Source organism: Hyperoodon ampullatus (genome assembly GCF_949752795.1).
Source record: "Hyperoodon ampullatus genome assembly, chromosome: 3".
Taxonomy (NCBI): Eukaryota; Metazoa; Chordata; class Mammalia; order Artiodactyla; family Ziphiidae; genus Hyperoodon; species Hyperoodon ampullatus.
The window spans coordinates 80,657,420-80,675,536 of record NC_136916.1 but is presented as its reverse complement, the minus strand read 5'-3'; the positions used below and the strand labels follow the sequence as shown (position 1 = coordinate 80,675,536).

At 38.6% G+C, this 18,117-nt stretch overlaps 1 protein-coding gene across 1 annotated transcript in view; it reads left to right on the top strand.

Moving 5' to 3' along the window:
• Window positions 1-18,117, top strand: part of CHD2 (chromodomain helicase DNA binding protein 2) — a 118,333-nt gene that overhangs the window by 4,781 nt on the left and 95,435 nt on the right. Inside the window, exons 2-4 of the mRNA XM_079700161.1 lie at window positions 12,467-12,698; window positions 16,090-16,176; window positions 17,893-17,954. Coding sequence (XP_079556287.1) covers window positions 12,467-12,698; window positions 16,090-16,176; window positions 17,893-17,954 — 381 coding nt within the window. The remainder of the gene's footprint in view (window positions 1-12,466; window positions 12,699-16,089; window positions 16,177-17,892; window positions 17,955-18,117) is intronic.

Below are 18,117 nucleotides of genomic sequence, written 5' to 3'. Positions count from 1 at the left end.
TGATGATCATTAACATATTAGCAACTTGTGAAGGTGGATATAAAGCAAGAAGAAGAAAGGTTCTTTCTGTGTATTGAGATTGAATTTTGGTTAGTTGTATTAAAATTTTATTTGCTAAATACCCTAAATTAAAAGATAGAATTAAGTAACACTGCAGTCGTGTTCCAGGATATAAACTGCTCTGTTGTAGATGTAATAAATATTGTTACTATGTGAGTTAAAATGAATATTACGATATAGCAGTATATCTGTGAACACTTTGCATGCTACTTGGAGCCAATTAACTTTAAAGAACCAGAGTATTAGGTCTGTTCATTGAGCTTTCTGTGGGTTTTCCTCCTGTGTGCAGAATGTAATGAAATGGCGAGAAAAGTGCTGATTAATCTTTCCTCTTTCTTTTGGATTCTTGTTTTGAAAACCTGCAGTTTCCAATTGATATTTGGCTCTTTGGAGAGTAGCATCTTTTGTAAAGGTTAAGCAGTTGCAGGAAGGTGGGCAAACAGTATTTCATAAGAAGCGTTAGTTATAAAAAGTTTTAGCAAGTTATTGTTTGAGAGATGAATCTGGAAGTTTAGTTGAATTTTACCTGACAGTATGTGAAACTCACAGATTTTATAATTGATTGGCTTAATTACCCCCTCCCATATACAGCAAACCCCTGACAATTGTGAGAGATACCTCCTAAAACCACCTATTTCCAGACTCCTATCATTCATTACTTGTGACCAAATTACAGTCACCATAAAATGTGGCACAGTCAACTTGCTCCTGACATAAAAATTAAGTGACTGCTTTGTGTGACATTCGGTAAATTTATTCTGGGCATGAGCATCAGTTTTTTAAGGTCTTTTAGCTTTTTTGTTTGTTTTGAAAACCTTAGAACTCAGTTGACTTTCTTAAGGAGGGTGTTTTAGCGACGAAACAGTGTTCTTTTTAATCACCCGAGAGTTATTTTGTATACATATAAAAACAACTATGTTGGCCTACTTAGCTGGTGTTTGGTACTATAGCTGAATAATTCCCTCCTGATTGATTGGGCATTGAATTCAAATTCATACCTCACCAAAATTGCCTATTACTACTTCTTTGGAACTTTAGTGTTACTAGTATAAATCCAAACAACAAAAGTTGACACAATTCACCAAATGCCCAGGGTCTGTTTTATGTTTATTTTGTTTTCAGTAATTTAGCACAGTGTTGGAGCACATATTTTATATGTTATGACCTTGCCCCTAATCAGTCTAAACTAATTGATAAGGGAAGTCTGGGGGCAGAGACCCTTTTATTAAAAGCTCCTATACTGGGTGTATTGGAGGTGGGGGGACAAGGCTTTGCTTGGTGAAATAAATCATGGAGAATGTAGGTGTATGGAAGGCACTCATGCTGCATTTCAAAACAGTTCCAATTTAGCTTCTTACTGTTAACATGTTTGGTTATGTCACCTTTTTTTCTTCCAGTTTTATTGAGATGTAATTGACATACAGCACTGTATAAATTTAAGGTGTACAGCATAATGATTTGACATACATACATCATGAAATGATTACCACAATAAGTTTAGTGAACATACATCATCTGGTAGATACAAAATTTAAGAATTGTTTTCCTTGTGATGAGAACTTTCAGGATTTACTTTTTAAACAACTTTTCTATATAACATACAGCAGTGTTAATTATATTTATCGTGTTTTACCTTACAGCCCTAGTACTTATTTGTCTTATACTGGAGGTTTGTACCTCTTAGCTATCTTCATTCAATTCCCCCTCCCCCCAGACCCCTCACTACCCCCGCCATCCCCCAACCCTGCCTCTGGTCCACAAATCTGATCTCTTTTTCTGTAACTTAGTTTGTTATTGAAGTATAATTGACCTACAACATTATGTTAATATGTTTGGCTAAGGTCACCATTTTTGTTATTTTAGTGATAGCTTCTGGAAAGTCCCCACAGTTTAGGGGAAAATGTGATTACTCTGATCTTGATGGGGAGAGTTGGCAGAAGAGCAGCAGCTAAGGCATCATTCTAAAGATAGTCTTGATTTTATACTTAGGATCCAGTTCTGATGAGTTATTTTGTAATTTGTGAAGTCTTTAACTGTTCCTTCCGTGCCGGGCAAGAGCTGTGTACAATGATGGGCACTAGTGCAGCATTTACTTTAGTACTGAAAACGTTTCTTCCCAATTTAGGCTAATGAAGTACACTGTTGGAATTTTCTCATTTCTGAAGTGTGGATATGGGACTTCCCTGGTGGTCCAGTGGTTAAGACTCCGAGTTTCCACTGCAGGGGGCTCGGGTTCGATCCCTGGTCCAGAACTAAGATCCCGCATGCCGCGCGGCACGGCCAAAAAAAAAAAAAAGTGTGGATAATGATAGTCTTCACTGGGTTATGAAGATTAAATCATACAATGCCTATAAAGTATTTAGCAAAGAGAGACTGTTACACTGAAAGTACTCAGTAACTGCAAGCTGCTAGTAATATTTTATTCCTAATGCTTCATCTTTCTTTCCTTTTCCGTTCTTTCTAAGTCCCTCTTTAAAAGCCAGGCTGCCCGTGAGGTTCTGTGGCTGGTGACCTGGCCTCCCACAGGAGTCTGGTCTATTTAGACAAGTTAGGAGAGAGGTTTGTTAAAATGACTTTAGGAGGCAGGTCCTCTTTTAGTTAGTTGAAACCTTGGGTGTATTTTGCAGTTAATCCTTTAATTGTTTTTATTTTTAAAATTTATCCCTCTGAGAAACCCAGCCTTTTGAAGGGAGCATATGATTCTTTCTGGACTAGACCAGCTTGTGTGAGTCATAGCCCTCCTCTTGGCAGTCACTCTGAGTAGATGCCTTATTTCCTCCTTCTGGAGCTGGTGATGATTGCCCTGGTTTACCCTCTGCCTCATTTCCCTCTCAAGCTGTACAAGAGTGAATAATTAATACCAAGGTGCAGTGCTGTTTGGATATAAATGTAGCTGCAGTAATATTTACAACAAAATCTAATTGGCCGTAGCTTGCTTTTACTAATCAGTCTTCACCATAGTGGCATTTAATTTAACATAATGCCTAATGCCCAGTTTATTCTGTTAGGCCTATAGTCTCATGATTTGTGTTTTGGGTTTTCTCTGCTTTCTTCATTTCCTTTACTTTTGGTTTATGAGTTTGTTGAATTCTATTTTTTGTTTCTACATCAGGTCTTGGAGAGCTTCTAAAAATACCAATGTCCAGCCCAACCCCTGTGATTAATTTTTAAAAGCTCTCCATGTGTTTCCAATTTGCATGTGTTTCCATATGTTTGCATGTTTCCCCATGTGTTTCAAATCTTCTGATGGAGCACTTGTTATATTCTTTTCTAATCCTTTGTCTCTCCATTCCTTGTCCTATTTTCTCAGTTCCCTTTTTAGGGCAGCTTGAATTTGGAGGTCTGGAAGCAATGGGGTGCTGATAAGGGGAAGTTGTATGCTTGATGGAAGAGGAAAAGTTTCCGTTTCAATGCCAGATCCTGCTGTAGCATACCTTTGAAATGTTTATACTGATGGGATATTTTCACCTCCAGTTGCTTTAAATTCTAGTGCTATATCTTCGTTACTGTGATTGTCTACTTGAACCCATTTGGAGACCCAAAAGTTTGGATTCCAGAATTAACTTTGAATGCAGTTACATTCCATTCAGAATTCCTTTTCCCCCCAGCTGATAAAGGTAACTTAGGGCTAGAGCAGTGGCCCTGGATTGTGCTATGAATCAGTTATTTAGAGTGATATTTGTCACCCACTGGTGGGTTGTGAATTGTAACCAGCGTTAAAAACAGAATAAGAGAATAGAATATAAAAATAAACCTCAGGGTATTGCATTTGTATGAGTTATTTCTTAGTCCAGTCGTGGCTGGTAATCTTTCATTTGGATTTTGTCATGAAAGAAAATAACATGTGAATACCAGAGTAGATTTGCATTTTATTGAGTGCTCTCTGTGTCAGGCACTGTTTCAAGGAGTTTTGAATGTATATTTTATTAGGTGTGAGAGTTATTGTAGCAGAAATGATAGTGACCTCCTTCCACTAGCATTCCCAGGTTAACTGTCACAGAGCTTTCTTCTTTTGAACTTCTGTGGGTGGTCCTGTGTCCTGCTGAGCTCTTCTTATACCTATGTCATCCTGTTCCTTCAGTGGGGTTGTATACTTACCGAGGATTTATAGTTACTTCTCCTATCCGTTTATTCTGGTTCTGCTTACAGTTGTGCATTTCAGTTAAGTATCAAACCAGTAGATGAAATGATCGTTGAGATGTTTCATTGAAAACTGCATTGTTTTGGAGAGATTCAATAATTGCTAACAATAGTGCCTACTATGAGCCTGCACCTTGTTCTAAGTCCTTGATATGTGTTACTCTGAGTTGTCCTCACATCAGGCCTGTGAGGTAGGTGGGATTATCACCCCTCTTTTGTAGATGAGAAAACTGAGGCACAAGGGGGAATAAAGGGTAGATAGAACTGGACTCAGACACGGGCAGTTTGGCTCCAGGATTAGATACATAGGTAAGAGGAAGCTATGTAGGTGATTGGGGAAAATAGCAAAACTGTAGACTAATTCTGTACTCTATTTGTCTTAAAAAACGTTACATTTTTAAAGAAACCAAAAGCTGAAAAATCACTGGTGTGATTTATGCCAGAGACAGATTGCTTTTCAAAAGGCAGTGATTTTACATGGAAAGATTCAAGTTAACTTGTATCCAGTGATTCCCCTGGGGGTAGTTTGAGAAACCTATGGGGAGTAGTGCGAGGAAAGGTGGTGGGTGGAGGGGTGCTGGAGACGAGAACCTGGCCCTCGTCTGGTTGGACAGACTCCAGCGCCACACATGCACTTTGGAGTGGGCCACAGTTTGTAGAGACTGAGCTTTGCTTCTAATTTTTGTTTTCTGTTGTGGTAAACTTAGTTCCCACATAGGCTTTGCATCAGAATCACTTGTGCATTTAAAAAACCCGGGCCCATACCTGATTGGATTTGGGGGGTCTTGTAGTGGGAGGGGAGGGAGGGAAGAGGAGAGAGAGGAGGGGAAGGGAGGGGAGGGGAGGGGAGGGGGGAGATAATCAGGATTGTCAGAAGGGCTCCAGGTGAGTCCATTGCAAAGCCAGCGTTGGGAACACTTGTCCTATAGACATGCCCTCTGGGGAAATGGTTCCTGAGTGTGGTGGCTGTCAAAAGCTTTAATTAGAGGACGCCTTCAGTTCCGGTTGATAATGCTGGTTGATTTGACATTAAAATGGAGGGCAGTATATGGCTGGTAAGTTGTCATTTTGAGGGAAGGGGGTGATGGGTCAAATTCTTGCAGTGTTCCAGTTCCCTTGCTTGATTAAAAAGTTTGTTTCCTCTGAATTTAGCTTTATATAGGCATTTAAGTCCCCAGATTTACTTGCTAAGAATCACCTGGGGTGCTTGTTAAACATATTCCCAGGTTTCTTCCCTGGAAGTTTGAGTTCAGTCATTCTGGGGTGGTGCCCAGGAATCTGTACGTTGAACAACAGCCTCCCTTGATTCTTGCACTGAGGCAGGTTTGGGAAACAAGGGCTAATGGAACGGGACTTTGGGTCTCTTTTCTGTTTCTTTTTAGCTGTAGAATCTCGGGCAGGAGCCTCTGAGCTTGTTTCTCTATCTTTAAAATAGGAGTAAGGGTATATAATATGTCTCTCTTGGGGAAGTTAGAATTAGTTTTCAGTTTGGGGACACCACCTCCTCCCCCAGCAAGACTTTTGGCAGTGTCTGGAGGTATTTTTGGTTCAGGTCGGGGTGCTGCTGGCATCTAGTGGGTAGAGGCCAGGGATGTTGCTCAACATCCTACAATACACAGGACAGCCCCCCTATTCTCCCCAAACAAAAAAACATCAGTAATGCTGAGTGTGAGAAACTGGTCTAAAACACTAAAGTGCTTGCCCCAGTGATTGTTGGCTGTTATTAAGAAAGTTGGGAGCCCTCACTTTTCCTTTTCTGTGGCCTGATTCAGGGACTTCACTTACTTCCTATGACAGTGTGGTCATAAGTTCCACATTTACTATTGAGATTAGCAGCCAGGACATTTAAATCTCCTTTGAGCTTTGGAGTTGCTAACTTATAAAAGTCTAAAACTATAGTCTAAAAGTTGTTAATAAGGAAAGATAAGACTCAAAGGGCTGAAAGGAACTCCTGGTCAAACAAGTTCATCTAACCTCAGGGTTCTAAATGGATGTAAATACATCAGTTGGTATGGTAGATAATAGGGAGAGTTCTCTCTGTAACTGCCTTTCATCGAATGAAGTGTTAGTCTTCCATGTTGTTAGCCGAGTAGAAAGCTTGCCTTGCCTTTTATGTTAATCCTTAGTGCTCTGCCAGACCCAGATTGGGGTAGGTATTTGTGAAATGAATATTTAATTTGTACCTTATCCAGGCTTCTTGTTATAATTCACTTTTCCCTAATGATATGTATGCCTGGGTTCCATTTGTTTAATGGTTCCTAAACTATTTAGGACTACTCAAATGTTTACTGGTTATTGGGGAGCAGAAGTAGCATAATAGAGATAAAGGTGACTTCTGCCTGGCACCAGTTGAGAATTTTAGAAATATGGTTATTAAAGGTAGACTTTTTTTTTCCCTCCTTTACCATTGGGTTTCTTAATCTTGGGGTGGGGTGGGGTGGTTTACTGATGGGACTGAATTAACCCTTTATCTTCTGAAACTACACAGCATTTTTGTGTGCGTTTTGTCTCACGTATATGTACCTTTTTCTGAAAAGAGGATCCTTAGTGTGTCCAGTGTTAAAGTGAGTTCCAAAAGAATTGCCGAATCCTAGGAAGGTCTACTCTGGGATACTGATCAGTTCTTCAGTGCTAGAAACAGCTCTTTTTTTTTTTTGCGGTACGCAGGCCTCTCACTGTTGTGGCCTCTCCCGTTGTGGACCACAGGCTCCGGATGCGCAGGCTCAGCGGCCATGGCTCACGGGCCCAGCCGCTCCACGGCATGTGGGATCCTCTCGGACCAGGGCACGAACCCGTGTCCCCTGCATTGGCAGGCAGACTTTCAGCCACTGCGCCACCAGGGAAGCACGAAACAGCTCTCTTTAGAAATTAAGAAAAATTCAGAGAAGTTCAAAGAATAAAATTAAAGTTTTCAACAAGTTAGATATAGTTAAAATCCTATTCACCCCTTTTCCCTAGTCACTTTCATGAACTTGGCATATAAAAACCTTGGCATTTTTAAAATGCACATGGTTCATGTAATATATTTTGTGTTTAAAAAAATATGATAGTTTTGAAGTCGTCATATTGATATTTATAGATCTGATTCATCCCTAGTCTTAACTGTTGTAGTTAATTGCATAGTATGAATGTTTCACATTTTATTTTTGCGTTTTCATACATGAACATTTAGGTTATTTCCTTCTTTTTAATCTTATGAGCAGAGCTCTGAACATTTTTATACTTTCCATCTCCTGCACACGTTTGATAATTTGTTTAGGTTATATACCCACTGATTGACTCACACGATTCATGCATATTTCTAGGGTAATATAATGCCAAATAGCTTTCCAAAGCTTCTACTGATTACTTTTTCAATAATGGTATATGAGTACTATTTTCCCTACTTTCTCATCATATGTTAATGTTAACCAGACTTTAATTTCTGCCAAGCAGATGAGTGTAAAATAATATGTTGTAAATACACTTCCCAAATTACCAGTGAGGTTTAATTACCTTTTTGTATGTTTATGGGCTATTGCAGTTTGGGTTTTGTAATTGTCCATTTCCTTTGCCTAGCTTTTTATTGGATTTTTCTTTGCTATGTAACTCTTCATATGTTGTATGTGTAAATCCTTTGTTGTGTATACATTGAACTTTCTTTTCTCAGTCTCTTACTTGTCTTAGAAATTGGTTTATAATGTAGCTTATTTTCAGAATCATAGGACCTGAACCAGAGGTGGAGGAGGTCTTAAAGATACTGTTCAATTTATTTAAGGAGCTACAGCCGGTATCTTTTTCATCAGTAAGAAACTCGTGACTTAATCTTTGCCTTTCTATCCTCTTATGACACATAGAAGTGACTGAGAAGGACTTGTTCTGCACCACCCTTGGAATGATTCTGGTCTTAATCTCTTGTTGGGTGATTTAATAATCTGTTTAACTGATTATGACAGGGACACCAACACCACTTAGAGGTTAATAGTAGTGTGGATTTCATAATTGAGGCTGTGGGGCTGGGGGATGACATACACACACTTGGGTTAGGCCTCTTATGTAAAATGAAGAGCAGGATTAGAGGGGAATGTTTGCAAATGGCACAGAAGTGCTCCACAAATGTTAGCTATTTTAATATTGATAGAACATAGTCTGGAGATAAACTTTATGGAATTCCAGTGTAGATGGCTTTGCGTTTTTACCAGATTTTGCTTTCACCACCACCAACAAAAAAAATCCAGCTCTGCCAAGCAGTTCAGCCATTTTGTAAGTTTAGGAAAATAAACAGTACCCAGTAAGTGCTGAAATGGCAGCTCTTGGGCCGAGAACCCACAGGCTTGCTCTGTAGCGAAGTGTTGCTGTGCTGCCCTCTTGTGGTTATTTGGGAAGCGGTGATTAAAAATTAAAAATGGAACAATAGCTATTAATGCTGCTTGCTTCTTCCAGAGTTCAGTTGTAAGAGACACTTAATCACTCCATTTTTGCCAGCTTCAAAAAGGATTTTGAAGAGATGTCAAATCCTTTTTATCAGTGAGTGAAGTGTTAAGCTTTTTTTTAAATAAGCATTTTTCTATTGGAATTGAAAAACTCCCAATTTTGACTTGTCCCTTTTATTTATTTTTGCATTGTATTTCCCTTGTGATGATTGTTCAGTCAAAAATTATGAAACTTGTTTGCAGCTTCGGTTTTGAGTAATTTTAGGTTTATTTTTCATGAGGATTCTGTATGGTGGTTAATTATTCCTGGAAATTCCGTTTTTAATTGCCTTATAACTATTAATGCCATTGGAAATCAAGTAATTTTATTACTTTAGATGAAAGCTTAGCTAAAGGACTACTCACCCACTAACTTGATTTGTCCCTTTTTTCAGTCCTGTGGACGTCCCACATCTCCTATTCTAAATCAACATGACAAGCTACAACTTAATATTGATAGTATTTAGTATTATCATTCGCATTAATAGTGAATCTGCATAATATTTCAGGAAATATCCTGCCCTTTGAATGAATAATTAGACCATCAGTGCCTTAAATGTGAAGGTATTTATAGTTTTTTCCTAAATATTCTTTTTCTATTTCAACATTTAGAAACTTGTCCTCCTAGGAGAAGTATGCAAATTAATTGAGTTATGCCTTTATTAAGGCTTATTTTTAAAAACGTTTTTTCCCCCGAATATTATTTTAGGTCTCGTAAATCTGACTTGTTTCAGAAATGATGGGGAAAAAAAAAAAACACTTGGTCTCACCCTCATTCATATCTTTAGCTCATTTTGTATAGGATTGGGGATACTTAACATCCCTTGCCTTGAATTTGACTCTTTTGGTTGGATTTTTTATGAACCATTTGAAACATTAAAAAGATTAATACTTACATAACATGACTATGAACTCAACCACTCAGCCTCAGTCATAAAACCCACCAATATCTTTTTTTTGTCCTTTGGTCTGTGTCAGCTCTTAGTTGAGGCGTGCAGGATCTTTTTTTGTTGTGGCGTGGGCTCTTCCTCGTGCACGGGCTTCTCTCTAGTTGTGGCGTGCGGATTTTCTCTCTCTAGTTGTGGCGCGTGGGCTCTGTAGTTTGCGGCATGCACTTAGTTGCCCTGTGGCACGTGGGATCTTAGTTCCCCCCGACCCACGTCCCCTGCATTGGAGGGTGGATTCTTTACCACTGGATGACCAGGGAAGTCCCCCACCAATACCATTTTCTGATTACATCTGCCTCCCTCAACCCCCAGAGGTAAATACAATTGTAAACTTGATGTTTATCTTTTCTTGGTTTTGACTTTCAGAGTTACTAATTTTTTTTTTTAATTGCCCCAGTAAGTAGTTCATGGAATCCACTAGGTACTTCAAATAACCCGTCCCACAGAGTAAACCACTGTTAGCAGTTCGGTGATTAAAATGTATTTATGCACATAGACATAGATGTGTTTTTTACCTAAAAGGTGTTATATGTATTTTTATGTTTCCAGAGGTCAATTTCCTACACAAACACAAATACAGAGCTGCACATGAAGGCATATATACAAAGATATTTATAGTTTTATTGGTTATAGTGAACAAATTGGAAATCTAAATACTCAGAAATATAGAGATATGGAAGTATATCACAGACATTTGTCGCTTGTTGGTTAAGAGAACAGTTTAAAAATAACCTAAATGTTCCATTAATAAGGGGGCAGTTTAAATAAATGTAGTGTATTCATCCTATGAGGCAGTTCAAAGGGAATGAGATATTCATATACACACATATACCCTGATGTGGGAATTGGCATTGGATGTTTCCATCACATTTGCAATGATTTATGTCACAGGTTAAAAGAGGGTACAGGCCTGAGATGATCTAGGACGGAGACCCAAGCCATGGAGGCCAGAGCCTACACCTTTTAACTGTACTTCCTCTTTTTTCCTCTTGCCTGGTGACCACCTTCTGAGTGGTCATGGTGGAGAATAAGTGACTTGAGATGCCTTAGTCAGCTGGACTAGTCAGCTTTACTGTGCAAAGGACCAAGGAGTCAGTAAGTATAATGAGGCTTTGTAGGCACTCAGTCGCTGTTACAGGGATGCCTGACTGGTTTTGGATGTTGTGTAACAGGGATAAGGTTTATTTTCTGAGTCTCTAAGGCTTTGAACTCTTGCGGTAAAATAGAATATGAGCTTTTTAGAGCCACACTTGAGGTGGAATTCCTGCTCCCCTCCCCGACTCCCCCAGCACTTTCTAGTTTTGTCATTGACCAGGTTATTTAAAACTTCTCAATTTTTTCATCCTTCACATGGGAATAATAGTGTCTAAAAGTGTTGTTCTGGGAAGTAAGCAAAATGAACATATACGGTACTCAGCATATTGCCTGGCACCTGTTAGATGATCAGGCAATTAGTCAATGGTCTTCCCCTTCTGCTCCCCTTCCCAAGGTAGACACCCTCCCCCTCCACTTATTCTCATTGCTTTCTCATCTTAACTAAAGTCCCCTCAACTGCATTGTGCCTGCTGTGGATCACACTGGACATTTGGGTCAATCCCCATTCCCAGTGTACTCTCCTGTTCATTCTGTGGACATGTTTGTCAAGTGATAGGGCCTCATTTCTAGTTTGGAAGGGAGTGGTGGTAAATAACAAAAATACAAAGCCTCTCTCTCTCTGTCTTTCTTTTTTTTTTTTGAGCCTTTCTGGCTTCGTGCCGTGTGTCTTTTATCTCCTAGTTGCTAAACTCAGGGGGCCCTTTCTGCTGATGTTACTCTAGGTTGTGGGTTGCTGCTTGCTTCCTCCTCTGCTCTGCCTCTCCTAAATGAACAGATAGTTTTTAAGCAGAAGAGTTGAGTGAGCTGTACACTTTTTTCCTGTAGAGTCCATCAACGTTAGGTCTTCTCGCTTTAGAGTATCCTCATTCCTACCAGCATGCCCATGAATTGCTTTTTAACTGTTGGAGAACGGGGTGGTATATTGCCTTCAATCTTCCCTGGCGTGCGTGCGTGCGTGCGTGTGTGTGTGTGTGTGTGCGCGCGCGCGCTTGCGCGCTTTCATCTACCTACTTACCATTGCTCTTTCCTGGGAGGGGGTTGGAATGAGGAAGGGGTGGGGGTGTGTGGAAGCCAATGGCAGTCTTCATTGGGTTAGGCTCTTTGTTTATTCTTTTCTGTTAAGTCTACCAGGTCTGGGACTCTCAGGAGATTTCAAGGCAGGAGTTCTGGTTTGGGGTTCGTGTGTATGTTTTAAGTTGCACCTATTTTTGAGAACCACTGATTGGATAATTGCAACCAGATTGCATTTTTATTCTTCGGGTGACTCTGCCTTGGTTTTGTTTTGTTCTCCATTGGTTTCTTTTTTGTTTGTTTGTTCGTTTCATTTTGGTTTGTTTTTGTCTTCGCCTTAAGTAGGGAGGGACTGATGATGAACAAATAAGACTTAGTGGATTCAGGCAGATGGACCTGGTTTCAAATCCTACCTGTGTCATCTTGGGAGAGTTATTTAACTACTTCTGAGCTTCAGTTTTTCCTCATCTGAATGAAGGACAAAATAATATCCCCCTTTTAATTTTTTTTAAAAAAAGCTAATCTATATAAATTAGGTGGCATATGGCATCATGTACATACTCAGGAAATGGTAGCTATTAGGGATGTTGAGAATGGGACTAATGACATTGTTTGCAAATAAGACTATAAAAGTGAATTAGAAAATTTTGATCTTGTATTACCAAATTACTATCTGCTGTCATATTAACACTAGGATTTTTATTTTAAAAGATTTATGTGGCAGTTCTTAAAATATTTAAATTTTTTTTTTTTTTAATTAAGTCATTCAGCATCTGAAGAAGCTTCGGGTTCAGACTCAGGCAGCCAGTCGGAGAGCGAGCAGGGCAGCGATCCAGGAAGTGGACATGGCAGCGAGTCAAACAGTAGTTCTGAATCTTCGGAGAGTCAGTCAGAATCTGAAAGTGAATCAGGAGGTTCCAAATCCCAGCCAGTTCTTCCAGAAGCCAAAGAGAAGCCAGCCTCTAAGAAGGAACGGATAGCTGATGTGAAGAAGGTATCGGCTTTGCTGTACAGTACAAATGTGCTGTGAGCTAGGACCAGCTAGCAGACCTTTGTTTCCCACGGAAAACTCCCTAGTGTATCTTGATAATGAAAACTCATCTACAGCCATCTTTTCTAATATTATACTGTCTGTGGGTCTAACTGGGGAATGCTTTCTGCTCTACTCATTAGACACAGGGCTATAAGGAAAATAATTACATAAACTATCAAATTATAGGGCAGAAAGACCAATTTTTGTTGTTTTGGTTTTTAACATTTAAAAAGGGTGGTTAAAATACATATTTTTTAATACAGCACTGAATTATACCAGAGAAAGTCATTCACAGATGATTGTGGAGTGCAGTTGTAGTGTGATGGATAATCCCAATTCAAGAATAAGGGTAGTTTTTGTTCTACTGAAGAATGGAAGGAGAAATACTCCTCACAGAAAAGAAATTATCTGTACCTAGGCAATGTAGGTATTCTTTGCTTAACGAGAATCTTCCAGCAGAGAATGCAAAAAGGCAAAAATTGAGTTGCATAGCATTTTTTCATTGATGTTCAAACTTTGGGATGCGTCCCTTTTGGGGAAGAATTAATGACTTGGTCTAGTTAGTCATGAGAAATGCAGCTGATCTTTTAAAATTCCCTTTTGAGAGAATTAAGTTAGAATCACTGAAAATATAAAAAAGATTGCTTTCAGAAATTTAGAAGTAAAATGTCTTAAAGAAACTAAAAGCTTTATGCTAAATCAGTTTTTCTTCTAAAATACAAACCTACATCTGCACACAAAGATTTTCGTAGAGCTACAAACAATTTAAAATTACCTACAAGCTTTACAAAATAGCTTCAACAGTCCTGAAATTAAAAAACAAAAACTGCTTTTAACTCTTGAAACAGAATTGGGATTAACTGTGTTATTTCATTTCTTCTATTCCCAGCATAGTCATTGCTTAATGGTAAGTGACGCTTAAGAGCTGGTGGGAGGTTGGGGAATGCTGATAGTAGTGTTAGGGACAGGAAAATGAAAGCTGTCCTTGCTGATTAATTCATCACCAGGGAAGTGACCTTCTAACACTCAAGTGTTGTGCTTTGTTGCCTGCTCAGTGTGTGGGGACCTTTCACAAGAGACATTTCAGGTGCTGACCTATTTCAGAAAGACCCTGAATGTCGAAGTGCCACTTAGAGATCTTCTCTCAGTGTCATTCAACTCAGAAATTTACCTGCAGAAGGTCTTGCTTGGCCATCTTTTAATTTTCTTCTGTACAGGGGAGAGTTCTTTACTTGCAGAGAGTAAAGGAAGCCATAGAAAACACGACTTGAGTCAGGTGTTTAAAACTTCACTGAATTCATGCTCACTGTCTGGAATTCACAGTTTAACTGTAAGACCATATACATATATATATATATATGAAACTCCCTTTAAAGAGATAAAGGGGAATAAGACTGAATTTTAAGATAGAAGTACAGCTTTAGTTAGGTGATAAGTTCTAAAAAGTTAATAAATACATGGATGAATGTACTAGCCAGTTAGAATGATTGGATTGTGACTTTAATAATTATTCTAAAATGAGCTTTTAAAGAAAGCTCTTTGTTTTCTGTACACACTTCCCTTTCACATGGTAGCTTTTTATTGAATAGTTGAATTAGATATCATTAGCCCTCAAAAGGACAAACAGGAACACAGGATGATTTTAGGATGTATGCATTACAGTATATACAGTGATAAAGTCCCAACAGGGGAGCCTGAATGCTTGTCTAATATTTTTAAATGGTAAAACTAATTGATGTAGTGCCATTTAAAGCATTGAGCCACCCAGTCAATAAAAGCTCCATAAATACCTGTGCTGAGTCATTTCATAGCTCTAGGAGAGGTCCAAAAAAGGACGGGGGAGGGGTTGGCAGGCAGCGCTAGAGCCAAGCTCTTTGCTGCCTTTCTTTCTCTGCCCCATTTGTTCAGAGTGTATGGCATGTGCTGTCTCTTTTGCCTAGATTTCCTTCTGCTTGGTTATTACTGACTCCTGGTTGGACCTTTTGTCCTCCAACTCATATTATTCTAAGGTTGTTAAGGATTTTCTACTTTTATAAACTGAATTTATAAACTGAGGATGCTGGATTACATGATTATATGGCTTCTAGTTCTAAAATGCCTATTCCTAGAACATCATGCTTGTTACCTTTGGAGGCCTTGTTTTTCTTCAGCTTACTTGGCTTTTTTTTTTCTTTTTTTAAAGGCACTGTTGATTATGTCCTTCCTTGGCTTAGTGACATTACGTGTTTTTGGATCGTCTTTCATCATTTTTGTCTTTTTGGGGGTCCACTTTCCACACATTTCATGATGAGCCTCAACCTGTGGCTTCTTGCTTCACTCCAAATATTTTCATGACCTTAGCTGTCACCCGTGTTTCGATGACAAACCCACATTTCTAATCTTGGCTTTCAAGCATCTCTTCTACATGTTTAACTCCTGTTGAGCATCTTCACTTCATTGTTCCACAATCCGTTTAAATTCATTTTGCCTATAGGTGATTGATTTCATTAAAAGAACACACAACATACCTATTAATAGTTATCTGTGGGAAGGAGAGTGAGGCTAGGGGTTAGACTAATTGTTAGAAGTGGAAGAAGGGGGGCCTTTTATAATTTTTTATATTTATTGATTTGAGTCTTTTAATAAAATGGTGTCAGTATATTGTGAAAAAAAATGTTCTCCTCAACTGATTCCTCTTTAAACTTTGATCACTAGTGAGGACTGTTACTAAAAATCAGGTCTTAAAGGCAAAGGGTTAACTACTGTTAGAGAATAAAATGAAGTGTGCTAGAGCAAGGGTGCCAGTGGGTCTCATTCTGAGAACGTCTAGCTAAACGTTAGAAATACCGAATTTGCCTGTATCTGGCATGTTACACATCCTGAGGAATTAAAAAAAATCTGCAAATGCACTGATTCTTATTTAATGAGAGTTGGTGGTGGGGCCCTGCTGAATTTTTTGAGTTTCTCAGATGAGTCTTGTACAGTCAAAGCTGAAACTGAAAGCATTAGGGACTTAAAATTCATCAGTAAATATTTTGTCTTTAGTGGAAGCAGTTGTTCTCTTATGTTGCCATATTATTCAGCTGTAAGTTTATATTTTAACAATGGGTAAGCAGTGTGACCTCTAGTTTAATGCCATTTAATAATGAAGAGGCATCGTTACAACTTTAATGAGTTCCCGGATAATATGCCTTATTCTTTTTAATAGGATGGTCCTTCACTGTCTCATAAACAAAGCTAACAAAACAACCCTTTTGATATATAACCAAATAACTAATTGAATTCTCTTAAATTGAAATACATGTTCCAGTAATGTAAATAGTAAATGGGGGTCAAGAAAAAATGATTCATGCGTGGTCTATTAATTTTACAGATGTGGGAAGAATATCCTGATGTTTATGGGGTTAGGCGGTCAAACCGAAGCAGACAAGAACCATCACGATTTAATATTAAGGAGGAGGTAAGAAAAAAAAATGTTTTAAGGTGTTACATTCAGACTCCTTAATTATCTTATCCTTTTTGCCTCTGATATGTATTACCATTGACGAGACTGAACTTCAGGCATGGGAGTTAAGTGACTTGAAAGTGAGCTTTCTCAATCTAATACAGAAGAAAAGCCACATGTGGCTTTTAAAAAAATAAAATTACCAGAAAGATCATGTCATAGTGAATGCTCTAGTAGAGAGTTAGAGTATTATATAGAACTGGCCTCGAATTCTCTTTTTTTTTTTTTTTTTAATGTTTCTCATAGTGCAGTTGATTTTAGCAAGAAGTTTACTTTTTAAAATATCTAGTATCTAAATCTTCTAGATTTTGTTACCTGGGTAACTAAGCAAATGTAACAATGGAAGTAGTTTCAGATTTACTGCTGAGAAAGGAAGGAGAGTTTGCTTAACTTAAGTATTTTATTTTACCTAAATGGTTTAAATTTGGTTTCCTAGTTCATTTTTAATGTGTAGTATAAAATGTTTAACACATATTTACTCTCTGATCAAATTGTCAGAGATTGAATAGATAGATGGTTTTTAAAATTAGTGTTATGTACTGGGTTCTGTTGTTTCTATAGAATCAGACCTTTTCTCAGTTTGTGTGATGTTTTTACGGAAATCCTCTTAAGTTTTACCTCTACGTTAGGTTTATAGACTGCATTCTGAAGACACGGTCTTTGGTCTCTCAGTGAAATGTCCCCTCTCTGCACTCTTAGGAGAACTTTGCTATTCTTAAATACATAATATCTTTCTGATGAAAGTTAAATATTAGTGGGCAAAGGTTAGTGAGTTTGGGGTAGTAAATACACTTAAAAAATTTAATTGACTGTAACACCTGCATTGCATTTATGGTGTTTTATTTTCAGTGACCTCTGAGCCGGTTTACCTTAGCTACCTTTCTTTTTTCCATGTTTGTTATAACCAACCACATCTTTTCTCTTTTGTGTATAAATTAACACATTCTCTGTAGGGCACAAGACTAACAGCAATGGGAGTAGTTTGCCAATTTGCTTAACTTGGGGGAAAAAAGAGTTGTTAAAATGTCTGTGACTGTATACTTACTTGGCCTAGTGCTTTTAGCAGAGGGCTGCTGGCTCCTGACTGAACATGCTCTTTAATGAGTCTGAAATGAAACAGGCCCGTAGTCACCGCCTTTAATGGCACACTAAATGTGTGTGGCATTTTTGTGTGACAGTCTATATCTGCAGCATCCAGTTTGGTCGCCATTAGACATGTGTCTTTCAAAATGTGTATTAATTAAATTTAGGTAAAATGAAAAATCCATTCCTTAGTCACACCAGCCACATTTCAGGGGCTCAGTCACATGTGGCTGCTGGCTGCTCTGTGGGCCACTGCAGATACAGGACATGTCCATCATCACAGAAAATTTTATTGGACTGTGTTCTTTCAGAAGTCAAGCTGAAAAAAATATTTCCTGGCATTTGTGTTCTTTCAGAAGTCAAGCTGAAAGAAATATTTCCTGGTGTTAGAAGTAACTCAGCAGTAACAGACAAATTAATTTTCAAAGCAAAAGAAAAGTGAGCACCACCAATCAGATGCTTAGGTTTCTTTCTGTCTAAAAACTCATATTGAATATATTGAGTAGATTGTTGAACCAGGGGGTAGTGTTATCCCTAAGAACTGTGAATTAAAGTCTGTAATCATTTTTTCCCCCTCACACACTGAAGGCAAGTAGCGGGTCTGAGAGTGGGAGCCCAAAAAGAAGAGGCCAGAGGCAGCTGAAAAAACAGTAAGTCTTTCATGGGGGAAATTACTTAATTTGGTAGTTTGGAACATGTGAGCATTTCTGGGACTGCCTTCATTGTGTCTGTAGCGCAGCCCAGGGCCCAGAGTCCGCTTTTGTCACTTGCTATCTTGGATTCCTGTTCATCTGAATCTGCTGCAGCAGCAGT